At 35.5% G+C, this 27868-nt stretch overlaps 2 protein-coding genes across 4 annotated transcripts; one reads left to right on the top strand and one right to left on the bottom strand.

Annotated features, from left to right (window-relative positions):
- Positions 1-9677: 9677 nt before the first annotated feature.
- Positions 9678-17244, top strand: LOC112529837. The gene is made up of 8 exons (XM_025141260.1): positions 9678-9860; positions 10207-10668; positions 11623-11756; positions 12065-12313; positions 14708-14842; positions 15148-15330; positions 16025-16186; positions 16414-17244. The coding sequence occupies exons 2-8, from the start codon at positions 10332-10334 to the stop codon at positions 16822-16824; spliced, it is 1611 nt and encodes a 536-aa protein (XP_024997028.1). The 5' UTR covers positions 9678-9860; positions 10207-10331; the 3' UTR covers positions 16825-17244.
- Positions 17245-18956: 1712 nt separating this feature from the next.
- LOC112529294 (arginine--tRNA ligase, chloroplastic/mitochondrial-like) lies at positions 18957-27543 on the bottom strand. Of its 3 annotated transcripts, none has more exons than XM_025140507.1 (18): positions 27444-27543; positions 26455-26531; positions 26143-26276; positions 25870-25945; positions 25664-25765; positions 25356-25571; positions 24826-24903; positions 24157-24240; positions 23862-23966; positions 23291-23469; positions 22764-22848; positions 22487-22673; positions 22307-22376; positions 21630-21699; positions 21371-21460; positions 21183-21251; positions 20299-20397; positions 18957-19353 (listed from the first exon to the last, which is right to left on the bottom strand). In XM_025140507.1, exons 1-18 carry the CDS (start codon positions 27541-27543, stop codon positions 19243-19245), a joined length of 1932 nt encoding a protein of 643 aa, XP_024996275.1. In that variant the 3' UTR covers positions 18957-19242. The 3 variants fall into 3 exon arrangements, with proteins under 3 accessions (XP_024996275.1, XP_024996278.1, XP_024996277.1); XM_025140510.1 differs by having other exon boundaries at positions 26455-26535; positions 27444-27533; XM_025140509.1 differs by having other exon boundaries at positions 26446-26535; positions 27444-27508.
- Between the last annotated feature and the right edge of the window lie 325 nt (positions 27544-27868).

The following is a 27868-nucleotide window of genomic DNA, read 5'->3' as shown; positions in this document are numbered from 1 at the left end:
GGACATGCTTTTACCCTTTGTTGGAGAAAGTAATCAGATCAGTATCACAGACATCAACAACAGAGAAGATAACTCAGAAGATGATCCCTATAATCAAGAATCACCACGGACAATTCCAGAAACACACATAGACTTCTAGACAAGACAAAACAACACAACAATGACATCACAGTACATGATCTAGAAGACATGATGAAAGCAGTGACGTACCTCCAATAATTCAGATAGCCACACATACCTCAATAATTCATGGCGGTCGACAAGTCATTGTGTACTTTTTGAAAAAATTCGCCTAACCTTTACTGTAACAGTACTGTAGCATCAACTTTTATATATATATATATATATATATATATATCGATTTCTTTTACTTTATTTCAAATCAATAACTTTACTTTATTTCAAATCAATAACTTTACTTTATTTCAAATCAAATTATTTTTATAATTATGTAAACAAGTACACATGTTAAAACATATTTTCCTAACGTATTTTGTACTAAATGTCGATATTATTGTTCATAATGTGACATGTTACTTTATGTATATGAGATAGAATTTAACGTGACATGTTAAAACGTATTTTAGTTAATATAAAATTATGTATTTTTAATGTGATAATGATCTAAAACGAAAATTGAAAAACAAATCACATATCATAAATTAAATAAATAACTATAAGTGTAAATATTTAAAATATGTTTTCATACTATATAATATATAACAATATAATTAAGTCAAAAAATATTCAACATTGGGCTCATTTCGAAGGTATTGACGAGACAATTATAATGATGTAACTTGTTAAAATTAAAACGTATTTTATAAACATATTTTAATTGATATACGATTATGTATGTTGATTTGATCAGAGTACAAAATGAAAAATTTAAAAGGGAAAAACGTAAAATAAATTAATTAACTAATTATAAGGGTATAAAGTGTAAATTTTAAAATTTAAAAGTGAATCGTGTGAGAGGAGCGATGATTGTGTGAGTGAGGGAACAAACCACAGGGGTAGAAGGCTTGACAGGGGGTGGGGATATCAACCCCCTTTCATTTTTCTCCTTCTTAAGTTTCTTCACATGTGGTTGATGATCTACTACTGCTTGTTTCATCTCATTTCGTTAATCTTTAAGATTCTATCTTTCTTTCTTTCCCCAAATTTTGTCACAGAGTTCAAACACCTTAAACTGTTGGTTATTCAAGAATGTGTTGCTATTATTCCTCAATCTCTTTGAATAACATGCCTTTAGTCGTCTTGTATTCTCATACAACTGAACTTCATTCACAGGAATACTGAGTTGCATTGAAGATTTGAATCCATCTTTCCCCTAAAAAAACCTGAGTTCCACGAGTGTCCCCTTATCTGATCATCACTTCCAATACCTTCTCCTCATCATCAAAACTAAACTTCTTTTGAAAAAACTTGCTACTTGTTTCCTCATATTATGTTGAGGACTATCACTGCAACAACCTCACATTATGTTGTAGCAAAGTTTTGTTGCATTTGCGCAGAAACTCCAACCAAATCTTATACCCGTGCTTTTTTACTTTCGCATTGTTATTTGTAGTTGTTACTCAAACCAATTTATTCGACTTCGCCATCTGAAATTAGTTTTTTTACCTTGAGATCTCACAACTTAAGAAACTATCCTTATGGAATACGATATCATTTTATTACGTGTTTAAGACGATATCGGGTGGACGTGTATACTTACATGCTTAATAAATTACCACAGCCTTTTTGGTTTATGTGGATCTAACCAACAAGTTTTTGGTATCGTTTTCGGAGATAAGCGTATATTTTTCGTTGCGGGAGATCGAATTCTTGAAAAACTATTTTTTCTACCATTCTTGTGTTTGTCATGCATTTCCATGTGTGTACTAACAACAGATCTCTAAGCTTGTCTTTTCATGAACATGGATTCATCAACGAGTCGATCGTTTGGGTCGTATGGATTTGTTTTTGTGAAATTTGTAGCAGAGATCATTTATCGGACAATTATCCTTTGATCCCGGATCCCGTTATTGCATGGAAGATGATAATTGGGATACCTAACACTTTAATGTTTTCACTCGATCATGGGATGAGCATCCAACTTTTTGAAACATTCAAGATCATGGAATTTTCATATCATCCATACCTTCTTCCTGAGATTGGAATGACACTTTTACGAATATTTGTGACCAGTCTTGGGATGAACAAGTTGATTTTGTGAGTTTTAAAGAGGATGATTTTAACAATTAACTAGACATGAACTAATTAAACATGAGAAGATGAAGGCCTTGTTGTTTCAAAGATTTCATGAACCAAAGATTTGTATGATTCCATCATCACTTCATTTATATCCCACCATTTCTTCTCCAAGCTTGACCTTATCGAAACCGAAGCCGCTTCCATAGCCTCGTTAAAAGAAAAACAACAACATTTCTCTTTACATATTCAATAACAAATTTATAGTCCTTATGTTTGTACTCCATGTCCATTGTCTTTTTTCACCTCTGATGCTATTATCTTTCCGTTAACTTTATTCACATGTGATGCTCTACTCTTACTTTATTTCAAATCATTAATTTTACTTTATTTCAAATCAATAACTTTACTTTCTTTCGAATCGGATTATTTTTACAATTATGTAAAAGGGTACAAATGTTAAAACGTATTTTCCTAACGTATTTTGTACTAAATGTCGATATTATTGTTCATAATGTGACATGTTACTTGATGTATATGAGATAGAATTTAACGTGACATGTTAAAACGTATTTTAATTACTATAAAATTATGTATTTTAATGTGATAATGATTATAAATGAAAATTGAAAAACAAATGTCATAAATTAAATAAATAACTATAAGTGTAAATATGAAAAATATTTTTTCATAGTACATAATATATAATAATATAATTAAGTCAAAAAATATTCAATATTGGGCTCATTTCGAAGGCATTGACGAGTCGATTATAATGGTGTAACTTGTTAAAATTAAAACGTATTTTTTAGACATATTTTAATTGATATACGATTATGTATGTTGATTTGATCAGGGTATAAAATGAAAAATTTAAAAGGGAGGAACGTAAAGTAAATTAATTAACTAATTATAGAGGTTTAAAGTTTAAATTTTAAATTTTAAAAGTGAATCGTGTGAGGGGAGCAATGATTGTGTGAGTGGAGGAACAAATCACAGGGGGTAGAAAGCTTGACAGGGGGTGGGGATATCAACCCCTTTCATTTTTCTCCTTCTTAAGTTTCTTCACATGTGGTTGATTATCTACCATTGCTTGTTTCTTCTCATTTCGTTCATCTTTAAAATTCTCTCTTTCTTTCTTTCTCCAAATCTTGTCACAGAGTTCAAACACCTTAAACTGTTGGTTATTCAAGAATGTGTTGTTATTATTCCTCAATCTCTTTGAATAACATGTCTTTAGTCGTATTGTCTTCTCATACAACTGAACTTCATTCACAGGAATACTGAGTCGCATGGAACCCATGTCTCCCCTCCAAAAAACCCGAGTGCCATGAGTGTCCCCTTCTCTGATCATCACTTGCAATACCTTCTCCTCATCATCAAAACTGAACTTCTTTAGAAAAAAGTTGCTACTTGCTTCCTTGACATCGTTGATAGGTTGCATTTCCAGTGATTGTTTATTTGATGTATCGATAACATCTCAGATATCAAACCCTTAATAATCCACAAAATTTGGACCAATAGGTTCTCTGATGGCAGTCCAAAACCGAACCGATCAACATCCCATTAATCATCCGATGACCATCCAGTTGTCCATCCAACCATTATCCAATTAATTTATTTTCAATTGCTTAAATCAGAATTTGTTTTATGTGAGTTTTAAAATTTTAACTTCCCTTGTTTGGTTTTAACACATATTAAAAATGATTAATCAATTTGTATCATTGTTGGAGAATTTGATTGAATTAACACACTAGATGGACCAATCCTAACGAATCATCCATTGGATGTCCGATGGATATCCAATAAAATTATCCAAAGATAGATGGGAGATAGAAAACTAGAAGAGAAAGAAAAATTTTCCATTTTTTCGAAAAAAAGCGGGGACTCAAAAATACAGGCATTTGTGGGTTCAATGCGAAAATTGTTCGGAATAGGAGAGCACTCATCTTGGGGTGGGCATTTTTTCCCTTTCCTTGTAAGATAAGGGCGGCGGTGCTCGGTTATTGATAGAGATTAATCGTTTTTTCCATTCGAGTTAAAATTGATTATTGTTCCTATACACCGGATCACCAGCTAAGGCCCCTAAATGACCCCTAAAATATTAAAATTTAAATATTTAACAATGATCATAATTGGGGTTTTGAATAAGACGACCTTTTTATTTTGAATTTTTTTTTTTCATATTGAAAAAGTATGAAGAACGGGAGGTTTTTGTTGGAATCTCCATAATTGCGCTGAGTAGAATTTTACATTTTCCTTTCATTACGGTATTTCTGAACAAAATGTGGACTTCCACGGGAATTAAAAAAAATGGATTTACTTCCATTTGGTATTTTGGCAATCGAATCGATTCAATCATCCATTGGATTGGATTGGATCGATTGTCCAATAATCGAATCAGATCGGTTGGCAAAATCCAACATCCAATGGATGATTGGATCGGTTCGATTCCCCTCACATCCATTGGATGTCAATCGATGAACAGGCCTAACCAATCTCATGGAACATAAAGTTTAACAGTTGGAAAAATCTCCATTGTTCTAAAAAGACTCGAATTGGTCGGCATAATTGCTTTCGCAATAGCTATCAACTCCACTATTCACTTCACTTCTTAATGTTTCATCTAAATGATCATTGACAAGACGACGCATGTCATTTCATTAAGATGAGTTGAGCTTATAAATAAGACAATGTTAACAAAGAGAAGTAAAGAGTTGTAGAATGTTGCAACTTGTTGCAGCAACTGATATAATCATGCATATATGGAAAGAAATATAAGTATAGTACCATGCTTGGATTTGTACTAATTATTGATACGATAAGGGTACTGCTAGTGAGTGTCTGACACCTCGAAAAAAAGGTCATTTAATCCAATAATGTGATGTTGAGAACTATCGTTGCAACCTCATATTATGTTGTAGCAAAGTTTTGTTGCATTTGTGCTGAAACTCCAACCAAATCTTATACTCGTGCTTTTTTACTTTCTTGTTGTTAGTTGTAGTTGTAGTTGCAGTTGTTACTTATTCAAACCAATTTATTCGACTTCGCCATCTGAAATTAGTTTTTTTATCTTGAGATCTCGCAACCTAAGAAACTATCCCTATGGAATACGATATCATTTTATTACGTGTTTTTAATACGATAACGGGTGGACATGTATACTTACATGCTTAATCAATTACCACAACATTTTGGGTTTATGTTGATGTAACAAACAAGTTTTTGGTATCGTTGTCGGAGATAAGCGTATATTTTTCGCTATGGGAGATCGAGTTCTTGAAAAACTATTTTTTCTACCATTCTTGGTGTTTGTCATACATTTCCATGTGTGTACTAACAACAAATCTCTAAGCTTATCTTTTCATGAACATGGATTCATCAACGAGTCAATCGTTTGGGTCGTATGGATTTGTTTTTTGTGAAATTTGTAGCAGAGATCATTTATCGTACTATTGTCGTTTGACCTCGGATCCCGTTGTTGCATGGAAGATGATAATTGGGATACCTAACACTTTAATGTTTCCACTTGATCATGGGATGAGCATCCCAATTTTTTAAAACATTCAAGATCATGGAATTTTTATATCATCCATACATTTTTCCTAAGATTGGAATGACACTTTTACGAATATTTTTGACCAGTATTGGGAGGAACAAGTTGATTTTTTAATAAGAGATTGAGTTGCACTGGACCATGGATGTTTGAGATTGCTTATTTGAAACAACTTACACTTTTCTATAAAAGCATTTATCAATTTATTAGAAGTCATAAAAGTTTAACTTTTTCAAAAACTTATCATTATTGATTTGACATTGATATAAGTTATTTATTCAAACAATTAAAGGTGCTTATTTTCTATGGGTATATTTCTTTTACAACATTGTGCATTTGTACAACCTTTGCAACCCAATTAATTAAGATATTTATAGAAATGATTGGAGTTCATTTATTATGATTTGAATATTTATGGAATATGAATAGAGTTTATAAATTATGATTAATACTTTATATTAGGAAACAATTAATTGATTAAAAATTAAATGGTTGAGATGAAGGTTGTATAGGGTGTAGAAATGACAAAGGGTGTAGAATAACATCCCTCTATTTTCTATATCGCATCGAAAATAATTCAATAATATAACGTATCCCAAACGCCCTGTGAACATAGGGTAAACATACCCCTTTCAGCCTCTTATCAACAACACACCTTCTCAATCGGATCCTCCCCAACCAATCAGTCGATTAACGTTCATCAATCCTCAACTCTCTCTCAATCGATTAACCTTAATCTATTCAGGGTCTCAATCGATTAACCTTAATGGCTCCTCTCTCTCAATCGGTCTGCACCTCGAAATCCTGAACTCTCTAAATTGATTAACCCAAATCGATCCCATTTGGCCCTCATTATTCTTCACCAAGTTTTTGTAGATTGAAGTAAAAGAAATGTCATTGTTCTTCACCCAGGTATTTTGTCGATCTATTCAGGTGCTCATTGTTTATCGATCCAATATTTGTTGTGGACTTGTTTCTGTGTTGTTTCTGCAATCTACAATTGTAAGTTGTTCTCAATTCATTTCTCCGTAATGTTCTCTATTCTCAGTTTTAGTTGCTACTAAAATTTGTTCATATTTTTCATTGTGTTTGAATCAATCGATGTATTTTAATAGGATTTAAATGTGTTACAAACCGTCAATGACATACTGTGGTTTAAATGAATGCTAATTTTATAATTTAGATGTAAATTTCATGATGATGATGAATAAATATTTGAAATTCTATAAATATATTAAATTAAACATTATAATATTTTGAGGGGTACAATAGACGAGTTAAACAAATTCAGACAATTATCAGTTTGTAAAAACAAATATATGTTATTGATTCTCTTGGTTTGGCTCCACCGGTAGAGGACAAAACCGATGATAGAGTTGTCCCTCGAAACCAGATGCAGTGAACCAACTTAGAAAGTTGACTCACCCCGTGCTCGCATCTCACACACATCCTTTGTATAGTGTTTGCAACAAAGGGGCACACAAAAGTGTCGAGGTTGCATGCGTCACTTCTTCACCACAAAAATCCCTTGTTTCTTGCTCATTATAGTCTCCACCCCCATCGTCACCAGATTTTCGACTTCCCACATCAATCTGTTTCCAACACAGCTTGTCAGAACCTCACCTTACTATCGTCTGCTGTTGAACAACAACCATCCAATCCGAGAATCTGATTGCCGCACTTGGCACATCGGTTGCACTGCTTTTTTTTCAGTTTGGGTGGGGTTCGTAGCTCCATCTAGTCTGTTGGTCATCTTCCACCGGCTGTCACTGCCGATGACAATACGTTGGTCGAAAATAAGTCAATTCAGGGTTATTCTTCTCTTGCTCTTGGAGGCCAAGACATTTAAATGACCTATTTCATTGAGTTGGTATTTGTGTTAGATTGTTGTTTCCGATATAAATACAAAATTTTGTATGAGTTCTTTATAAGAGAATGAATGTTTAATCTTCAAAGTAGTTAACAAAGTGATTCAGTGAAGAGTGAGTTTAATTCCGTGGATTCATAAATATAAATAATATAAAAAATCATAAAGAGGCCGAAGATGGGATGTCTCATATGGGAAGGAGGCGGTGCTTTAAATAAGGGGTAGGGGTGTCATTTTTGTGGTTGAATGGGGACAACAACCATTTTTATTTGTGCGATTAAGCCATGTTCTGTGCGAATAAGCCGTAAGTAAACAACCCAAATGAGCTGTGCGAATAAGCCAGACAGACCAATAAGCTTAATTAAGCCGCAAGTAAACAACCCCTCAGTTATGCAGAGCAACAATTCTCAACGGAACAGTCAGAGCATAAGTTTTTTTTTTATTGTAACTCTCAAATGCAACTTTCACTTCTTCATTCTCATGCTCTCCAACATCTGTGCTGTCAGTATTGATGAGTGGCACGACACGCATACATATTAGACCAATTGAAAATAACCATAAGTCATTTTCTACTAACATCTATTTTTTTTAATGTTTTTAAGATGATGAAAAAGATGCTTGAGATATATCGAGTCGGTATGGTTTGGTTTTATTGTCCAGGTTCAAAATAATACGAGTTCCAAAACTTCCCTTGAAACTGTTGATCATGTTGGGGTCAAAAATTACGACAACAACATATATCCATTTGGTGTTTGAAGTTTGATCACTAATAGTTTGAGTTTAAAATGTATGATATTCTTTTGATCTTAAAAACTACAAGGAGACTCGATCTTAGTTTTTCAAGGATCCAATGAATTAAACCCACTCTTCTTCAAATTCATTTTGTTAACTACTTTGAAGATTACGTATTCTTTCTCTAATAAGGGATTCATACAAATTTTCGTATTTAGAAACAACAATCTAACACAAATACCAACTCAATGACATAGGTCAGTTAAAAGTCTTGGCCTTCAAGAGCAAAAGAAGAACAGTGAATTGACTGATTCTTCACCAATTTGTTGTCCTCGGTGGCAGCAACAACGGTGGAAGACGGACGGAAGTAGCAGCAGATCAAATGGAGCTACAAACCCTGCCCAAACTGAGAAAAAGTAGAGCAACCGATGTGGCAAGTGAGGGAATCAGATTCTCGGAATTGGACGGCTGTTGTTCGACGATTGACGATCATAAGTTAAGGTTCTAGCAAGGTGTGTGCGAAACATATATTTTGGGAAGTCTGAAATTCGGCGAGGAAGGGAGGGAGGCTATGATGAGCAAAAGGAATGCGGGCTCTTTGTGGTCGAGAAGTGACACATGCAACGTCAACATTTTTTTGCTCCCCTTTGTTGTAAACACTATAAAAAGGGTGTGTGTTAGATGCGAGCTCGGGGTGAGTCAACTCTCTGAGTTGGTCCAACTGCATCCGGTTTAGAGGACAACTCCATCGTCGACATCACTTCCTTCGTCTACTGGGTATTGAGCCAAACCAACAGAATCAATAAGTTTGTTTGTTTTTATAAACTGATAATTATCTGAATTTATTTAATCGTCTACTGTACCCCTCAAAATGTTATAATGTTGAATTTATATAAATTTATACAATTTCAAATAATTATTTATCATCATTACAAGATGAATGCTAACTTTATGGTATAGATGTTGTGCTAGGGATGGGAATGGACCCCGACCCGTAGGGTAACCCGGTCCACCCGCCCCGGTCGAGGACGGGGATTCCCTGAAAAATCGGGTCCCGGGGACGGGGACAGGGATCCCCGCTTGGCGCAAGCCGGGGATGGGGCCGGGGACGAGTATAGCATTCCCCGCCCCGTCCCGTACCCGTTATATATATATATATATATATATATATATTGGGCTTTTATGAATTTGGGCTGTGAAATGTAAATGTAATACGTCTTCTCCTTCCTAATTCTCCAGTCCAGTCCACGATTTCCTTTTCCTTCCCGCATCCAGCATCCTCCCTCCTGTGTTACGATACGATTTCCTTCCCTAGTGTACGAGTACGACGACGGCGCTTAGACTCCTTCTCCCGACCAGGCTCTCCCTTTCCGGCGACGGCGACAGGCCGACGACAACTTCCTCTCCAGCTCTTCCTCTCCGGCTCTCCGTCTCCGGCTCTTCCTCTCCGGCTCTCCCTCTCCGGCTCTCCCTCTCCGGCTACTGGGCTACGGATTCAAGTTCTGAAAGGTATGTCTTCAATTAAATCATCTACCATTTTATATTACCACTTTGATTGTTACATATGTTCCTTGATGGCTTGATTTGTGAACTAATTTTTACCTTAACTAGAGCCTGAACTTTTACCCGTTTCCCCGTTGGGATCCCCGTTCCCCGTTGGGGACGGGGATGGGGATGTGATCATAATCCCCGGACGTGGACGGGGACCGGTCCCGTCCCATTACCATCCCTAGCTACTCAGTCCCTCCTTTATGTATAAATTTTGTAATGATGATGAATAAATATTTGAAATTCTATAAATAGACAATTATCATATTATAAAAACAAACAATCTTATTGTGGCTTGGTTCCACAGGGAAAGGAAGCCATGATGGATTTGTCCCTCTAAACTGAATGCAGTGGACTAACTCAGGGAGTTGACTCACCCAGAGCTCGCATCAAAGACACACTCTTTGTATAGCGTTTGCAACAACCACAAAAATGTCGAGGTTGCATGCGTCACTTCTTGACCACAAACATCCCTTGTTTCTTGCATCTCATAGCCTCTACTCCCTTCCTCGCCGGATTTTTGACTTCCAACCGACATCTGTTTCAAACACATCTTCTTGCCGAAACCTCATCTTAAGTTCGTCTACTGTCGAACAACCGACATCCAATTCTGAGAATCTGATTCCCGCACTTGCCACATCGGCTGCACTGCTCTTTATCAGTTTGGGAGGGATTCGTAGCTCCGCCTGCTTTGCTGCTACCTCCGGTAGTCCACCGGTTGTCGCTACCACCAATGACAACACATTGGTCGAGAATCGGTCAATTCAAGGTTATTCTTCTTTTACTCTTGGAGGGGATGGCTTTTAACTGATTTATTTCATTGAGTTGGTATTTGTCTTGGATTGTTGTTTCACATATACATATGAAATCATGTCTAAATTCTTTATTAGAGAATGAAGGTTTAATCTGCATAGTAGTTAACAAAGTGAATTTGAAGAAAAGTGGGTTTTATTTTTTGGATCAATGAGAAACTAAAGAGTGAGTCTTTTTCTTTTACTTCTTAATAGCAAAAAGAGATCATAGATTTTGAACTCAAACTATAATGACCAAACTTCAAAACTAGATGAATATATGTTGTGTCGTAACACCAACACTTCTTATCAATTAATACATGGAAATGTGGTGACCAACAGTTTCAAGGAAAATTTTTGAAGCCATATTAATTTTGAACTTGGACAAACAAAACCAAACCAAACCGACTTGGTATATCTCACCTGGAGTAGTAGTGTCTGGAATGGGATGTCACACATCATTCCCGTGGTGGCTCTCCACTTCAACCACCATTTCTGTATGCAATGTGTTACATCATCATCAACCTCTCATTCTTTCTGAATCATGGAGCCTAGATATTGAGCTAAATAAATACTAAAAGATGATCCCATTAGACATCTAATGTCAATTTGCATCTCTTATTGGATTGGACGGAATTGCTTGCAAATTATTTCTCTCACCAAGGATTTGTGATGCTAATCAACATTTCATATGTATCTCTCTACAAATATGGTAGTGTGGGTTTGGTGTTCTTAATGTGTTCTAGAGGTTAGGAAATACAAAACAATAACTAGTTTACTTTTTGGGAACAAATATTGTTTTTATTCTTGACATTCAAATATCTTTTTCACCATCTTAAAAACATATATCTTTTTTTGAATGTTAGTAGAAAAGGACTGATGGTTATTATCAACTGGTCTAACATGTATGCATGTGTCACTTGTCAATATAGACAGTTCATCTGGAGAGTATGAGAATGAAGAAGTGAAAGCTGCATTTGAGAGTTACAAATCAAAAACTTATGCTCTGACTGTTCCATTGAGAATTGTTGCTCTCCGCAGCTCAGTCCCTCCTTTATGGATCAAGGTTTAGTAGCTTAAATTATCTTAGTGTATTCAAATCTTTTCAGGTGTCTTATGCAGTTGCTCGGGGTGTTATGCATTGTCTTTAAACAACAAATATTATTTTAACTTGCATCCAAGTATGATAGTTCATTGAAAATGGCAAAGAAATGTAGTAAAGAAGTGTAATTTACCTTAGTTTGAATAATATGCATATGCATGATCACCTTCTCTAATTCTAATGGTATCATGACTCCCTGCCTCACTTGCATAGTCATTTTTCACTTACAAACTGTAGATTATCGTATTCACTATTCAGTTAACTTGTTACAGAATTTCATACAATCTCAAGGAAGGAGAGTGAAATTTCGTCTAGAATTTCGTGGAACTCTTGAGGGTATATTTTCAGAACTCTCTACAACAATAGGTAAAGGAAAAGTTAGTTCTAAATTGGCTGGGGCTGCTGATATTATCTCTCTTGGTGACACCTGGGTAAATTTCGCAATTAGCAAGAAATTGATAGAACCCATACAGGGGGTTGATGAGCAAGATTGGTTCTGCAAACTAAGTGACAAGTGGAAGGTAAGATACATTTGCTTTAAACTGCCATTTTTTTTCTGCCAATCTATTCTGTTGGGTTGAAGGTGATGTCTGATGTTATACTTAATGTCATCAAATGTGTGCATCTTCATTTCTAGAAAATGCCTAGTGGACCGGAAAAAGACAATTATTATATAGTAATGAACCTTTTGTCAAGGCGTTTGTGCATATAGATGTTATGTTTAGTTGTTGGTCATTGAGAAGGGTAGTTGATGTAGGATGCCAGAAACAACACTAAAGAAAGTTCCATCAACTATAATTTAATTCTTTTTATGAAGTATATAATATTTATAAACAACAAACACTAACTCTTAATACTCACCTTTGTTGAGGTTTGAACTCTTGACCTTTAGGTGTTGGGAGTAACCCTGGTACCACTGGGCCAATGACTCTCCATTTATAAGATGATATTCTTATTTAATTGGCATGGTTACCCTGTCTTTCCCATGCATGTTATCCTCTCTTGTGCTTGTTCGGGTCCTGTTAGATAAGCCACATTCTGCTTCTAGTATTTTTTTGTAGATATATGTTGCTAACAAGATAAAATCTTGATACTTACGTTTTTTTTTAGCATATCTTTATGTAAAACATGCTCACCCTTCTTGTGTGGTTTCCTGACCTTCTAACACAAGATTACTTTATCATAAATTAAGATTTGCCTAAGGACTTTTTAAGGCCAGTTTTCTGATAATAGCTTGAACACATTGCTAGTACCATCTCAGTTGCTCCTTTCCAATGCACATGTATGGCGCTGTCGTCTTTCTTCCAAATCAAAACTCCACCCCGCTTCTTCATAAAATTGAAGTTTTCAGTATGAAGAATGATATAATCTTCCTTCAGTTTCTCCATTTCCAGACCCAAATTCATGACCCCCACAACAGAATTGCTTTCTCGGTTGGGTTGCCGGAACATTCGGATGTGTTTCTAGAAACTGATGGTAAAGTTGAAGATCTTTTGCATCTATGGAATAATCATCTTTTATATGATCAAGTCAATGCAAGCCAAAGTTTTGTAACTTTCATTTTGTTCATGGTCAAGGTCCCGGTTTTATCTGTGCATAGGACAGTTACAGAATCCATAGTTTCACAGGCAGACAATTGCTGAATGATGGCTTATCAGGTTATGGCAGGAATGATGGATGAAGTGATTAACTTTTGAAAGCTAAAAACGTTAAGCTGGATATTAGCAAATAGTTCCATATGCATCACTGTATCATCACTCACTTGTATGCTGTTTATATATATGGGACTGCAATACTTTGAGTCATAGATTAGATATTTAGGCTAGTACCTTGGTCTGTCTTGATGCTTAAAGTTTCATTTATTAATATAAATGGTAGTTTAATGTCTTGCACACCTAAATTAGGTCACAGGAGGTAATTGAGTGCATAGCTAAGCTGTATTCTATGCGTATGGGTTTATTTTTTTGACACTAAGGGGGCTTTTGGTTCGTCGGAATCCGCCGGAATTTGGTGGAATTGGAATGGTCAATTCCGTTGACCAAATTCCATTCCGACGTTTGGTTACCCATGGAATGGAATTGAATTCCAAACATTCCATCATTTGAGGATTTCACCATTCCTTCATAAAAGTGATGGATTGAAATCCATCCCATCCAAAATTGTGTAAATGACAAAAAAACCTTCTTCCAGTTTTATCACCTGCTTAACGATTTATGCTTGCTTCTCGTTTCTTCTTCTCGATTACTGTTGTTGCTTAACGATTTCTGCTTATCTGTTGCTTCCAGTTTTTGCTTAACGATTTTTGCTTAACGATTTCTGCTTGCTTCCCGTTTCTGCTTATCGATTACTGTTGTTGCTTCCAGTTTTTGCATAACGATTTCTGCTTATCTGTTGCTTCCAATTTCTGCTTAACGATTTCTGCTTATCTGTTGCTTCCAATTTCTGCTTAACGATTTCTGCTTGCTTCCCGTTTCTGCTTATCGATTACTGCTGTTGCTCCCAGTTTCTGCTTATCTGATTCTTAATGATTTCTCTGACGCCTGTAGTTTACCAAATCGATTTCTACTTAACGATTTCTCCGAAGCATGTCGCTTACCAGTTTCTGCTTTTCAATTTGTAGCTTTTCATAATCAGTTTATCACCATTTTCAACACCAATATGTAGTTTTTGTTACAAAAATTTGTAGTTTTCTGTCACCATTTTATCATGATTTTGATGGGTCTTTAAAAAATAGTCCTTGAATATAAACCCTGAAAAATGAACTCTTAATGCACATGGTACAAGTTGTTAAGGGATGTTTAGTTTTCTTTGCATTCTGTATGTATGAGCAGCTGAAAGTTTTCTTTATGCTAGCAATGATTTGGTTTATTGTACTTATTTTGGTTAATCTGAGGGTTCTCCTAAAATAATCTCAGGTGTATTTGCGCAGGAATGATGAAGGGAAATCAGATACTGAGGGTAAGATATGGGCTGTTCCATATCGATGGGGAAGCATGGTAATAGCTTACAGAAAAAACAAATTTCGACAGCATAATTTGGCTCCTATAGAGGTAAACTCTGTGGAATCGCAATATATTTGTGCATACTTGTAATATATACTAGATGAGGATGAATCATCATTGTGACAAAGGATCATGTGAGAATAGGAGTTAAGGTGAGAAACGTAAGAAGCTATTTGGACCCTTGATCACTTTTAATCTCAACTCCATCCCATGAATTGGGCTTGATACGGGAATTGACCCGGTGCATCTCATTAGTGTTGATCCAGTTAGGATTAATCCAAGGGTGGAGATCCGTTCTTACCCTTCTCCCCATAACCTCCATTCTCACCGGAACTCAACCCTCATCATTGCAGGACTGGGCAGATCTGTGGCGGCCTGATCTTGCTGGGAAGATTGCAATGGTTGATTCTCCAAGAGAGGTTATTGGTGCAGTCCTGAAATACTTGGGAGCATCGTATAATACAAGTAACATTGATTCTCAAGTTACTGGTGGAAGAAATGCTGTGAAGGATGAACTTGCTGCACTTCAAAAACAGGTATTAAGATGAAGCCAAAATCATCATTAGTTGATGACGACATATAGACTGATGCTAATTTTTTGTAGATTTTTCCTTTCCTCCTGTTTCCATTTGGTTTACACTTTTAGATCGATACCCTTACACTGATTTCCTTCAATTTGTCAAGTCTGCAGGACTACCGACGGTTGTTGGATTCTGCTATTAACAGTTGGGTTATATCCTTACATAAATTCTACCAACATGTCAAGTCTGTGGTGGTGGTTGTTTAAATATTTTTATATTTGAACAATATCCAGGGATGTGTAATTGGGTACAAGTGCTAGTCCATGAGGATTAAGGGGCTATTTGGTTGACTTTCCATTAAGTCATGTACGGATAAAGCTGGCGATCTAAAATCTGTCTGTGTAGATTGGGGAAGTTTTTGTTTAGGAGGGCTTTTTCATAGATGGAAGGAGGGTGTTTTTTAATTGGGAGGGGCGGGTTAAGCTCCCTCCTAGAATCTTACTGAATAAGCCACTTTCTATATCATTAAGCATTTAAGCCACCACAAACAGCGATGTATAGCTAACTAAATAAGCTGTGAGTCCCATTAAGCTGCTAACAAACAGACCCTAAGCTAGATATCAGCTGTTCTTTTTAAATTCATGGTGTTATTTTAGTTATGCCAATAAAGCAAGTTATCGACATCTTGACTTTAATGGTATTCCTGTAGGTTCGGCTATTTGACAGTGCAAACTATCTTAAAGCATTTAATGTTGGTGACGTATGGGTAGCTGTTGGGTGGAGCAGTGATATTGTTCCTGCTGCCAAACGCATGTCAGATGTTGCTGTGATTGTTCCGAAATCAGGAGCTAGTTTATGGGCTGATTTATGGGTACGTGTAGTTTTTTTCTTTTTCTGAAACTTCCTGTTTTTTTTTTCTTTTATGCCGTCTTTAGCATACTCATAACATGACACTCGTGACAGTTATCAGTGTTAGTGGTACAATATTAGATCATATATCTTAACAGAAAATCGGCAAACAAATGGCAGAAAATGCAACACAATTGAAACGGTGACAAGTGAAAGTTATGACACTATTTTAAAATAAATTTCATGCAGGCAATACCGGCTGCCTCAGGCATTGCTACAGACGAACTTGGAGGGCGTATAAGAGGGCCATCGCCGCTCGTGCATCAATGGATTGATTTCTGTTTGCAATCTCAAAGAGCGATACCTTTTGAGGAGGAGATTGTTGCTGGTGCATCACCATCTGCCTTCGATAACACCCCTTTGCCGAAGTCCAAAAACCTGAGCAAAAATAAGCCGAAGCTTGATACAAACCTCATCGCTGGAGGAGTACCACCGCCTGAGATTCTAACGAGGTGCGAGTTTTTGGAGCCTTTATCGGATTCTGCATCCTTAGATCATCAGTGGTTGATAAGTAGCATGCAGAACCCAAATCATGGATTTATGCATAAATTGCAGCATTGCATTTTGTGGGCATCGAATGCCTTACAGATTAAGTTATAAAACATCTGTGTAGTTAAATTTTAGCATTGTTTGCACATTTAGAAAGGGCTGAAACCCCAATAACTGAACGTCACATGTATTTCTACGTTATTGTTTTTCGCTCGGTGGCCCTTCTGCAATTCTGCAGGTATCGCATTCAAGATCCTGCAGTTGTTGCTCGACCACTGTCGTCTCACCCCTGTTTTCAAGTTAGATCGTCTTTGATCGGTATAGTTTTAAACGCCCTTCTTGGCGGCATAGACGAAACTAGGCCCTTCCATGACTGTTTTTAGTAAGCAAAAAATTTAAGGCACCTACTTGTTGCCACGATATATTCTTTTGAAGCATTGTAATATTTATATACAACAAATGCAAAAAAAATAAAAAACTCCATTTAGGAGTTGTTTGGCAGTTGCTGAATGGTTTGGTGCATAATGAAATATAATTGTTCAGTAATTGTTTATAATGGAATTAGGGTGCTGAACGGTTAAGGAAGACCCATAATACAAAATCATTCAGAGGATTTTAGAACCATTAAGATGCAAATATTTTTTTGTCAAACAAGATTCACCTCTTAGTGATTCAGAAACTTTCTCTTAATGGAACCATTAAGAGGTAAACAAACAGCCCTCTTTGTTGATTACAGTTTCTAAGGTGTGCAAATATAGTTTCATAATATTCTTCCATGACCATCTCTCTTTGTTGGAATGAATCCCTGTTGCAAAAATGTATATGTTATTGGGGAAAAATCATGGTCAACAACAACATTTGTTGGTCAGAAGGTGCTGTTAAACAATATTATAGGGCTGTTTGGTTATTTCATGACTAGGGGCCGTTTATTAAACAATTACTTGGTAAGTGTTTACTGGATAAATTTTTTAATCGGATGAACATGAGAAGGGCCAAGAATCTTACCGGGCAAGAGCGATGAGAAGGATGGAGAGTCTTATGAGGATGACGACTCTTACCCAGGTAAGTGCTTACCCAGTAAATTGTTGCATCCGATATGTTTTGATATACTAAATCTTATGCATCAAAATAAATCATAGTGTTGACTCTTATCGGTAAACGTTTACTAGGATAAGCAATTGGGTAAACAACCCCCAAGTGTTTTATGGATAAAGTTGTCTGTATGGATTATTATCTATGAAACAAAATAAGTATATTTTTAATTTTATATAACTTAAAAAACATTTTTATAATTATTATATTGTTTTTTGTAACTAAATATATTAAATAATAATTATAATATTATAATTGATATTTGATAACAAATATTAATTACTATGAATTAATATCTATTAATAATTAACATTTACTAATATTGGTAGTAATTATTTTTTATTGATAATTATTTGTTATTAGTAATAATAAAGACATCAACAATTTCCTGACCATGACTCAGAAGCCTTCAAGTCTTTCTACGTGACCAATTAAAGTACTAGTTACAAGAATCTATTATAAACTATCTTTTTAAGGTTGCGTTTGGTATACAGACTAGGTGAGATAAGACGAGACAAAATAAATAGTCTCATGTTTGGTGTGTTATGGGACAAAAATGAGATGGGACAACATGGGACAAAAGTAAGATTGGGTGGGACCTATTCTCGAGTTTTTTTGTTCCACCATAAAAGGTAGAACAACATGAGACTAAATTTGAGATTACAATATTGCTCTTATTATTTTATATAGAAATACAAACCTAATTTAATTGTATCATCTTTTTCTCTTCCACAGCCTCCATTCTAGAAATGTTAAACTTTTGACAATGACATGACAAATGTTATTTACAATTGTTGTGTTTAAATTTTTTAAATTATGTGCGTATTTAAAATTTGTGGTATGACAAATGTTATTTACATGTGATCTTAGAATGTTAAAAAAAATATTGATATCATAGATTAAATAATTTAAATATATTTTTGGTTGTTTTCTTGTCATTTACAATCATTATATGACATAAAATAACATTGAACACCATTTAAGAGTAATATGATCATTTCAACAATTTTGTCTTCTCTTGTCCTAGTCGCACCAACCATAGAACAAACAATTAGTCATGTTTTGTCCCGTCCCATGAAGTCTACATACCAAACACTACCTAAAAGCACCATCCATCTCAGTTACACATTTTGGGCTACAAAATATATAACCGTAACCAATCAAGGGACCACCGAAAACCGGTAATCGAAATTACAATATTTAACTGTTACAAGAAACAGAAAAAATGTGCAAAACAATCCTTTTTAGTTTTCAAGATAGAATGTTTTGTAAGGTTTTATAACATATACTTTGTGTTACAATCATTATCTAGTCATAGAAGATGCCCAAATGCTCAAAAATTAGAAAAAAAAGGGACCCATATGAATGCTTACAACTTCCAAGGGGTGTATTTAGCATCAAATGAAATTCATAGGGTCCAAAATGTAAAATTAGAGATCAGATTTTGTAGACAGGAGTGATCCCCAAAAGATGAAAACATTGCCTCATTACCAATGCAGTTGCCTCACATAACAATAATCTGCTTGTCTCCTCAGCAGATCCAACCACCTGCCCAGATGTCATCAATGTCAACACCCCAAAATACAAACAAGAACAATCATCTTGACTTTCTAAAGTCAAAGCTAAATTCATTGTTATTTTGACTTTTAAAATAATACAAAATGTTAAAAAATATAACCAAGTTTGACTTGATTCCTAATGGTGTGGGTATACCGATTTCACATAGTGAACCAGTTTTCAGCCTATGGGATCGGTTGATATTGATGTGACAATTTTCCATGGAATCAAGAACTACGATATAACTTAGACAACTATTCATCCACATCATCAATAGTTACGAGATCTACCAATTACTAGTCAAAATGGATATAAGATAAGAAATGTAACGTTTGTTACACTAAGGGGCTGTTTACCAAATTTTTTATTAAGTTATATATGAATAAATTTGTCTGTTTGGATAAATTGGTGTTGTTTACTTTTTTTTATCGAAACTAACAGTCAGAATAACAAAAATGACCAATTTACCCCCCAATATTAATTATTTGAACATCAAAACAGAAAATCAAAAAGAGGCCGAAAATGGGGTGCCTCATATGGGAAAGAGGCGGTGCTTTAAATAAAGGGTAGGGGTGTCATTTTTGTGGCTGAATGGAGACAACACACCATTTCTATCAATGCGATTAAGCCATGTTCTGTGCGAATAAGCCGTAAGTAAACAACCCAAATTAGCTGTGCGAATAAGCCAGATAGATCAATAAGCCTAATTAAGCCGCAAGTAAACAGCCCCTAAGTACGAACCAATGTTGCATTTTGGCCAAAAGAAAAGGATATTTCTATCAAGTTATTTAAATGACAACAATTTGGAGCAAATTTTGGATTTGAGAATGACCAGATAGGTCTTTAAAGCAAAACGTTGACCATCTTTTGAGGATCGGTGTAGGAGCATTTGATAAACGAATATTCATAAGAGAAAACAGAACATATATAACATACCTGGCACTCGGAGTAAAAACTGGTGAACTTCTCAGATAGGTCGTATAGGTATTCGCACAAAATATTGGGTAATAGATTTGTGCAAGCATCTTCGACAATCTGAAAAACAAGAGGGTGAACAAATTATGTCAAAAAGCGTAAAAGGCATTTAAGGATTAAGCCCCAGTGTCATCCTATATCCACCTAAAACCAACGGGTAGAGAGGTCGTTTCCATAAAGACCCCGGCTTGTGAAAAAATAAAATTAGAAGAAACAAGAGAGCAAGTTACAGGTGGGAAGTGTGCAATCAAGTATCGGGTACATAAAACAGACAAGGCAGGGCCGCAGGGACAAAAGTAAAGAAAATAAATTAAATCCTATATAAACATGTTTTATTTATATTCTATTTTGAGATACTGGCTATTCTATTACAACACTGGTGTTTTATACTCCCTCATCCCAAAAATTAAGTGTCCACATTTCTATCTTAGTTTGTCCCAGAATAAGTGCATACTTTCCAATTATGCCCTTGATTATGAGATGAAGAAATTCATTACTCGCTCTGTTATTAAGGGTATTCGTCATTAACTTAATAAAAGGTGTAACAATTACACGTTTCTAAAGTTGAGTGCCTTTTGTTTTATGGACATTTATCTTGGACAGAGGAAGCATGTTCAAATAAGAACAAAGAATTCACTAAAACAGAAAACGTATTAGTGCAGGATGGATGGAGGAGGTAAGAGAGGGGGGAGGGGAGGAGGAAGCAGGAATGGGTAGTACGAAAGCAGGAACAAGTGGACATGGGGATATGCCGCCCCCCCCCCCCCCCCAAAAAAAAATCCCATTTGTTGCCACCAAGAAAGCAAAGATGCATGAGCAACAGTTTCTTCTTTGAGAAGTCTTACCTCGGCAAATTGGAGCAAATGTAATCCCAGCTTGCGTTCTTCCTCTTTTTCCAATATTAATTGTCCCTCCTGTTGCAAACAATTAAATTCATTCATAAATTTGCATTCGGTTCGAGAATTAAAGAAACGACGAAAATGGCAGGCTGGGATGAGGAAGTTGTGGGAACATTGAAGTTGCAGGATCTTACCTTCTTCAGCTCCTCTACGTCTTTACCAGATTTCCGAATAATTGAACAAATCCGAGCATGTGCATACAGCAGATAGACGGCAGTATTTCCCTATTTATCAAAGAGAGTGAGCAGGTAAAAAAAGGAGACCAACACTGCAAATAGAGAATAAATGGAGAACTGGGAAAAAGAAAAATGTAATATACAATGTAAAATTACATAACATCTCTCGTTGAAGACTTGAACATAATAAAAAAAGGAAGAACATCATTAAGCATACCTTATCATTAAGCATCTGATCAAAATTAAATGTGTAATTGGTCAATCTATTGTTCTTCAGGTCAGCATACCTGTTAAGAACACAAGCATACAACCAATAGCAAGCACCAGTGTCAAAATTGATATAAAAATTTGATATTAACTCAAGTTCATAAAAAAAAATAAAGCAACAGTATTTATAAGTGTAGGCATTGTTTAAAGGGAAGAATGCAATGAAGTTTGCCTTGGTTCCTATTTGGCGTAACAAAGAACTTTTTTCTTAATCAATGAAAAAGTTTCAAACTTTGCTATTTAATGTAGCAAACTTTCAAATTTTCCTTTTCTTTTACCAAATTTGACCTCTAACTCCAGAAACTTTGTTACACTAAAGAGGAAATAAACAGAACTAAATAGGTTACATTAAAAAGAAAAAATTTAAACGATTTTACATTGATTGAGAAAAAAACTATTTGTTACATGAAATAGGAACTAATAAAAACTTTGTTGCATTTGTTTAAATCAACATGAATTAGCAACAGCAATAAAAAAATTGCTCACATATCTACCCCTCTTTTGAAATGAAATGTTGATTTAAGCGCATTCATAGAAAAACGAGTGTCTCCAGCTCTACTAATTTAATGGTGCTGATAGCATGAGTACAATAAGCACAGTATTTATGATAAAGCATGAGAAACTTACTTAACAGCACCATATCCAACTGCTTCAGCAGTATGCTCAAGCTCCTCAGCAGTCCACTCAGCAGCCTTACCTGATAAAGATGAAAACATTGTAACTCATTTCATTGACTTAAAAGATGAATCAGTTTTAATGATGGACAAAAAAATGGAAGAGAGAGAGGGAGAGAGCATGTGTGTTTACCTCGCTCCACAAGGGCTGCTTTACAACGAGTTTTGGCTTCATCAAGCAAATCAACCAACTTTACCACTTCACTACTACGCGTTCGGAATCTCTTCCCATCGTCGCCCAGAACAAGACCAAATCCAACATGATTGGTTTTAGGGTATTTGCTCTCATCGGTCGGAAGCCACCCTGCACGTTTAGCAGCCTGAAAGAAAATTTTAGTTACCTCGGCCAATATCCTATTCCTTGCTTTTCTTGGTTTTTTTGGGGGGTACACTATGTGAAACTCACTTACAGTGAAAAACATTTCAAAGTGTTCTCGCTGGCCCACATCAGTGACGTATATTATCCACTCGGCTTTTTCCTCATTAAGGCGATACCTACATATGAAGCAGAAGGTTTCAGAAAAATTATCCCCATTCCTCACATTTTTTTCGATAATATGCAACATGTTTAACCTATAAAATCAAGGTATACACATGCAGTAAGCACAAGAAGATATCTCGACTGAAATTGGTAAGATGAAATATTAATAAAATAGTACATAAAATCACAACTGGATCATATATGGAAAAAAGTTCATGTAAATCTATTGTGGTTGAGGCCCTGGGGGATGTGGTGGAATATCCCATCTGCCCAGGGTTCGATTCTACGCGTACACAACAATTGTGGCCACTGAGTTTATCAGGGTTGATTTCTTGCTGTCACTATTTGCAGGGATTAGTCTAGGCATAGCCTAGGACACCCTCCCAAAAAAAGAACCTATTGTCGCTAATAAAGATAGGTCTTCATCAACTCAGCCTTTATTTTAAGAAAACTAACCACAGCGCTGCAAGATCTGTTGAAGCATAGTTGAAACCTCCATCTCTCTTCACAACGATAAGGGGTATCTTTTTTCCTTCAATAAAGATCACCTGAGCTCCTTCACTTTCTTCAATCAATCCCTTTTCCCTCAGCAGATCAAGTGTCCCAGGAATGTAGGGATTATAAAAGCTTTCACCCTGAAAGCAAGCGAATTAAACACTAACTCGTAAATTACAAAATACGTACGTAAGGCTATTTTATAGCAAGAGCAGAATAAGTGGAGTTCTCTGTCAAAAAATGCAACATCTGTGAGCAAGCAACATTTGTGATATGGATACATGGGTTTCAATAAATAAAAAGGAGATGAGGCTGATAACAGAAGTCAGATACATCAACTTTCAACTTCAAATTTATTATGAATTCATTAAATATTCAAGCCACCTTTGGTGTCTAAAAATGTTGGCACTAAAATGTGACAGAATTCAACAGTACCTAGAGGGTCAGAAATTGCCTTTCTGGAACGCACTGACTAGAAAACTGGAAGTGAAAAAGAGTTGGGGAGCAAGTGAAAGAGGGCAAAACATAATACCTTTTCTTCCAAGTGGACTCCCAGATGCTCATATACTTTTCCGTAGCCCTTCCGACTTATCTCACAGATTTGTGCCCATGCCTTCCGGTACTTTTCCTCGCCGCCCTATTTTTAATTCATCATATACATATAAGAAAAATAAAGAGATGCTAAGATGATGCTCAAGAAACTCTGGAAACTAAAGAAGATTTTTGTTTAAGAATCAAGGATAGCCACCCTGTAGTTTATTTTTTCAGATTGAATTTGCTACAGAAGTTGATTCAAAGGTTATGTTGGCTACAATGTGGATATTCACCTGGAGACTGACCACCGCCTTCTGGGCTCTATCTTTGAACTCAGGGTCACCATCAAATCTCTGCTTCGATGCCTTATAGAACGTCTATCAAAGTACCAATTCAATCAAGATAACACTGACCACTCAGTATTCAAAGAAAATGTCCAAATATTAATAATAACTTATTTTATACTGAAATGTAGCATATAGATGAAACAAATTATACAGAGTAATAATTTGGCAGTGGTAGCTAAAGATATTTAGATCAGAAATAAGTTAGATGTTGAACATGTTTAGTAAATAAAAGAACCAATGGCAGCATGCAAGGAAAACAAAATGCTCCTCTCTAAACACTAACAATATTGCATTTATAGCACGAATACATACTACTCCCTCTGTCTCATAGAAGTTTCAACTATTTGATCTCGACAACAGAAGTGGTTGATCTTTAGTCAGGTGCTTAAGATACCCTTCAATATGATAAAACAAAAAAGTTCTTTGGAACAAATTGGTAGTAAAGTTTGAAAACTTACCAAAGTCAATTGTTCTAATTAATAATGGGACATTCCAAATAAAGATTGTTGCACTTTTTAAGTAATTGAGAACTATGTAACTAGAAGCACTTCATAAACGAATCTATAGAACGGTGAGATTTCACATGTGTTGTAATTTGAAAGGAGCTTTGCTCACCTCAAGGTCTCCAATAGCTTGATCACTAACCTCCCCATCAGGGAACTTTTCAAATAAGAACTCGATCAACATTCCAAACTACAAAAGAAACATGTTTAGATTATTTATTTACACAATGAGGAAAAAAATCATATTCCACTAATACCGCGTATAACATAATTTAAGCTCGTATTGAAGAGATTCAAAACTAAACCAAAGAAGCTGACTTTAGTTTAAAAAATGCTGAAACCCCCAGGGTAGTTAGCCTACAGAAAAAATTACTAGGCATGCATTTACTAATTTGGGATGAAAGACATGTAATTATTTAATCATAGATACAACTTTTATGTGTGAAATATATATACATATATATACATAACAACTTCCCTAACTTTTTCTTCCAATAAACTAGAGTTGATGAATTATTGATGAAAGTTGGAAGTCCAGAAAAAATGTAGGCTAAAAGTTAGCAGAGTATACAACACATAGACGTGAGCTAAATAAACTTTGAAATACCAAGAAAAATACACATGAAGATCAATTGCATGTACCTGCGTACCCCAGTCCCCAACATGATTTCTTCTAAGCACTTCAACTTTGGAATACTCAAGCATACGTGCTAGTGTGTCTCCAATGATAGTCGATCGTAAATGTCCCACATGCATTTCTTTTGCTATGTTGGGTGATGAAAAATCTACTATTGCCCTTTTGACAGGAAGTTTTGGTGCCCATGTCTCTATACCATCTTTTAGCATCTTTTGGATACTCTGCAGGTATCACAGTGACAACATTGAAGTAAGCAAGATGCTAGATTGAATATTTGGAATGGGTGTTTCAGAACGTTAGAAACGACAACTACCTTTGCCATCCATTGCCTTGATAACTTAACGTTAACAAAGCCAGGACCAGCTATGGATGTTGATTCTATCATCTCAGATGTTGGAAGATTTTTCATGATGGCCTACATATTAGAAAGAAAGCATGGAACATATAAATGGTGTTAGAATATAGTCTATTCTATATAATCAACATCCATGATAGTTCACATTCACAAAGACAACATACCTGTCCAACAGGTTGTGGACCTCTAAATTCTGTACCCTTGCCTTTTATTTTGGACCATAAGCTCATGGCATTGTTGCTGTTACCAAATTTGCATTTCTGCATTAGTAATCAGCATTCTAAAGAAAAATATGGCATACAAATAATGATGCAGCCCAAATCAATAAAATGATCTACTATGTTACAAACTAAAAAAGGTAAAAGATTGCATTGCTTCAGTATAATAAAAACATATATAGAAATTCATCATGCAAAAATACGAGTATAAACATATACCATTGGTAATCACCAAATTCTTTTTTAGCACAGGCAGCAATTAAAGGCGCGACTTCTGGCTCATCAGGGACAGTAACTTTAAGTGAGACCTCAAACACCTTTGCTATTTGGTCTTTAAGGCTCCAATTATCCTCCTGTTCCACAAAACAATTCATATCATCTGAACTGCGTAAATTTATAAAATTCAAAGCAACATATCTTGTATTTCCAAAATTCAGTCTTTCAGTCTCTACTTCACAAGTGACCTAAAAACTAGTTTCAGCACACATACAAATGATGTATGCATGATAATATGCAACTTACGAGACTTACAGTTGCTGCAGCCATGGTTGATGTGGAATGTGCCCACTTAACTGGAAAGCTTCTTCTAGATGTTTCTTTCAGAATATCTGTCTAGTTTGCAGTAACAAGAATGTAAGAACTTCTCATTTTCATTATGTAAATAGACCAATAGAAGAGTTCTATTTTTTTACTCTACTAACAAAATGGTTAAGAGATGGGTAATGACAGAAGCCATTTCTTAATATATACCAGGAACCAATAAACTGATAATACGAGTATGCACCATAGGCACTAAGTTCACTTGTGACACCTAAAATCGCCTACCCAGGACCAGACTATTGACTTGCTTTGGGCCAGAATGAGAAGCTAAAAACAGGAGATTTTAAGTAACAATTGCCTCAAATGCAACATTCATTTTCTAGACATTGGTGAAAAAGCACCAGGAATTAGCCTTAGATTTTCATGGGGTATTAAAGTATTCTTTTCTACTCTCTGGTACATGTATATATACACAAACATAACCACACATACATCACCAAGCTCCCAATCACTATAAAGATTTCAAATTTAAGAAAAAAATGTAACAAAGACCAAGAAAAATCGTCACGCTAATCAAAACCCAAATCCAAATTATGTTTGTTTATCAACTCTAACTTTCCTCTCTTCACCATGTTACCAATTATGCACATTTTTGAACTAAATCTCAATTATGCGTAACGAAAATGCAGAACAAAAAAGCAAATGACCATAAAGAATAGAGCCTGATATCAAATCCCAACAACATTAACTTATCCCCAATTGATTTGACATCCTAATTCCATGCACATAACTCCGCATTCTTTTACCAAAATTCATCTCGCCTCTAAATTCTAGCTCGGAAGCGAACAATGCATCACATTACGATCACATTATCCACACAAATACTGTATAGAAGCAGGTAGTCAAGTTTAAGTTATGATCATGATCCAAATAAGAGAAGAAGAAGTAAAATACGACATGGAGAAGAGACTAAAACTTACAATTACGGGATGGGAAGGTAGATGACGACGGATGAGGATGAGGAGGGGGGCGGAGGAGATGGAGGCGAGGAGAGAGAAAAGGTTTCTCGATTAAAAACATCGAAATGTTAGGGTTTTTTGAGGGTTTTAATTGCTAATTGGTGCCCTTGCTAATTTTTAAAACAATAGTAAATTACAAAAATGGTCCCTCCTCTATATATGAATTTGCTGATTTAGCCCTTTTAACTCAATTCTGTACCTTTTTACGTCTTATGGTTCGTTTACTAAATACTTACCCGGTAAGCGCTTACCGGTAAAATTTAACACCATCATTTACTTATCAGGTAAGATTTTAGTCCACCAAAACAAGTATCGTATGCAACAATTTACCTGGTAAGTAGGGGTGCTCAAAAACCCGACCAACCCGATCAACCCAACCCAACACG

This window comes from Cynara cardunculus (assembly GCF_001531365.2).
Source record: "Cynara cardunculus var. scolymus isolate 2C chromosome LG 16, CcrdV1, whole genome shotgun sequence".
Classification (NCBI taxonomy): domain Eukaryota; kingdom Viridiplantae; phylum Streptophyta; class Magnoliopsida; order Asterales; family Asteraceae; genus Cynara; species Cynara cardunculus.
Note: the sequence above shows the minus strand (reverse complement) of the source record. Positions and strands in the feature narration are given on the sequence as shown.

Coding starts and splice junctions, on each gene's coding strand:
- LOC112529294 (XM_025140507.1), bottom strand. CDS start 27,543: ATGTTTTTAATCGAGAAACCTTTTCTCTCTCCTCGCCTCCATCTCCTC. Junction 25,766..25,869: donor GTCCACAACCTGTTGGACAG/GTATGTTGTCTT, acceptor TCTAATATGTAG/GCCATCATGAAAAATCTTCC. Junction 20,398..21,182: donor ATTTGCTCCAATTTGCCGAG/GTAAGACTTCTC, acceptor CTTGTTTTTCAG/ATTGTCGAAGATGCTTGCAC.
- LOC112529837 (XM_025141260.1), top strand. CDS start 10,332: ATGTCGAGGTTGCATGCGTCACTTCTTGACCACAAACATCCCTTGTTT. Junction 10,669..11,622: donor CGAGAATCGGTCAATTCAAG/GTTATTCTTCTT, acceptor TTGTCAATATAG/ACAGTTCATCTGGAGAGTAT. Junction 16,187..16,413: donor GTTTATGGGCTGATTTATGG/GTACGTGTAGTT, acceptor AATTTCATGCAG/GCAATACCGGCTGCCTCAGG.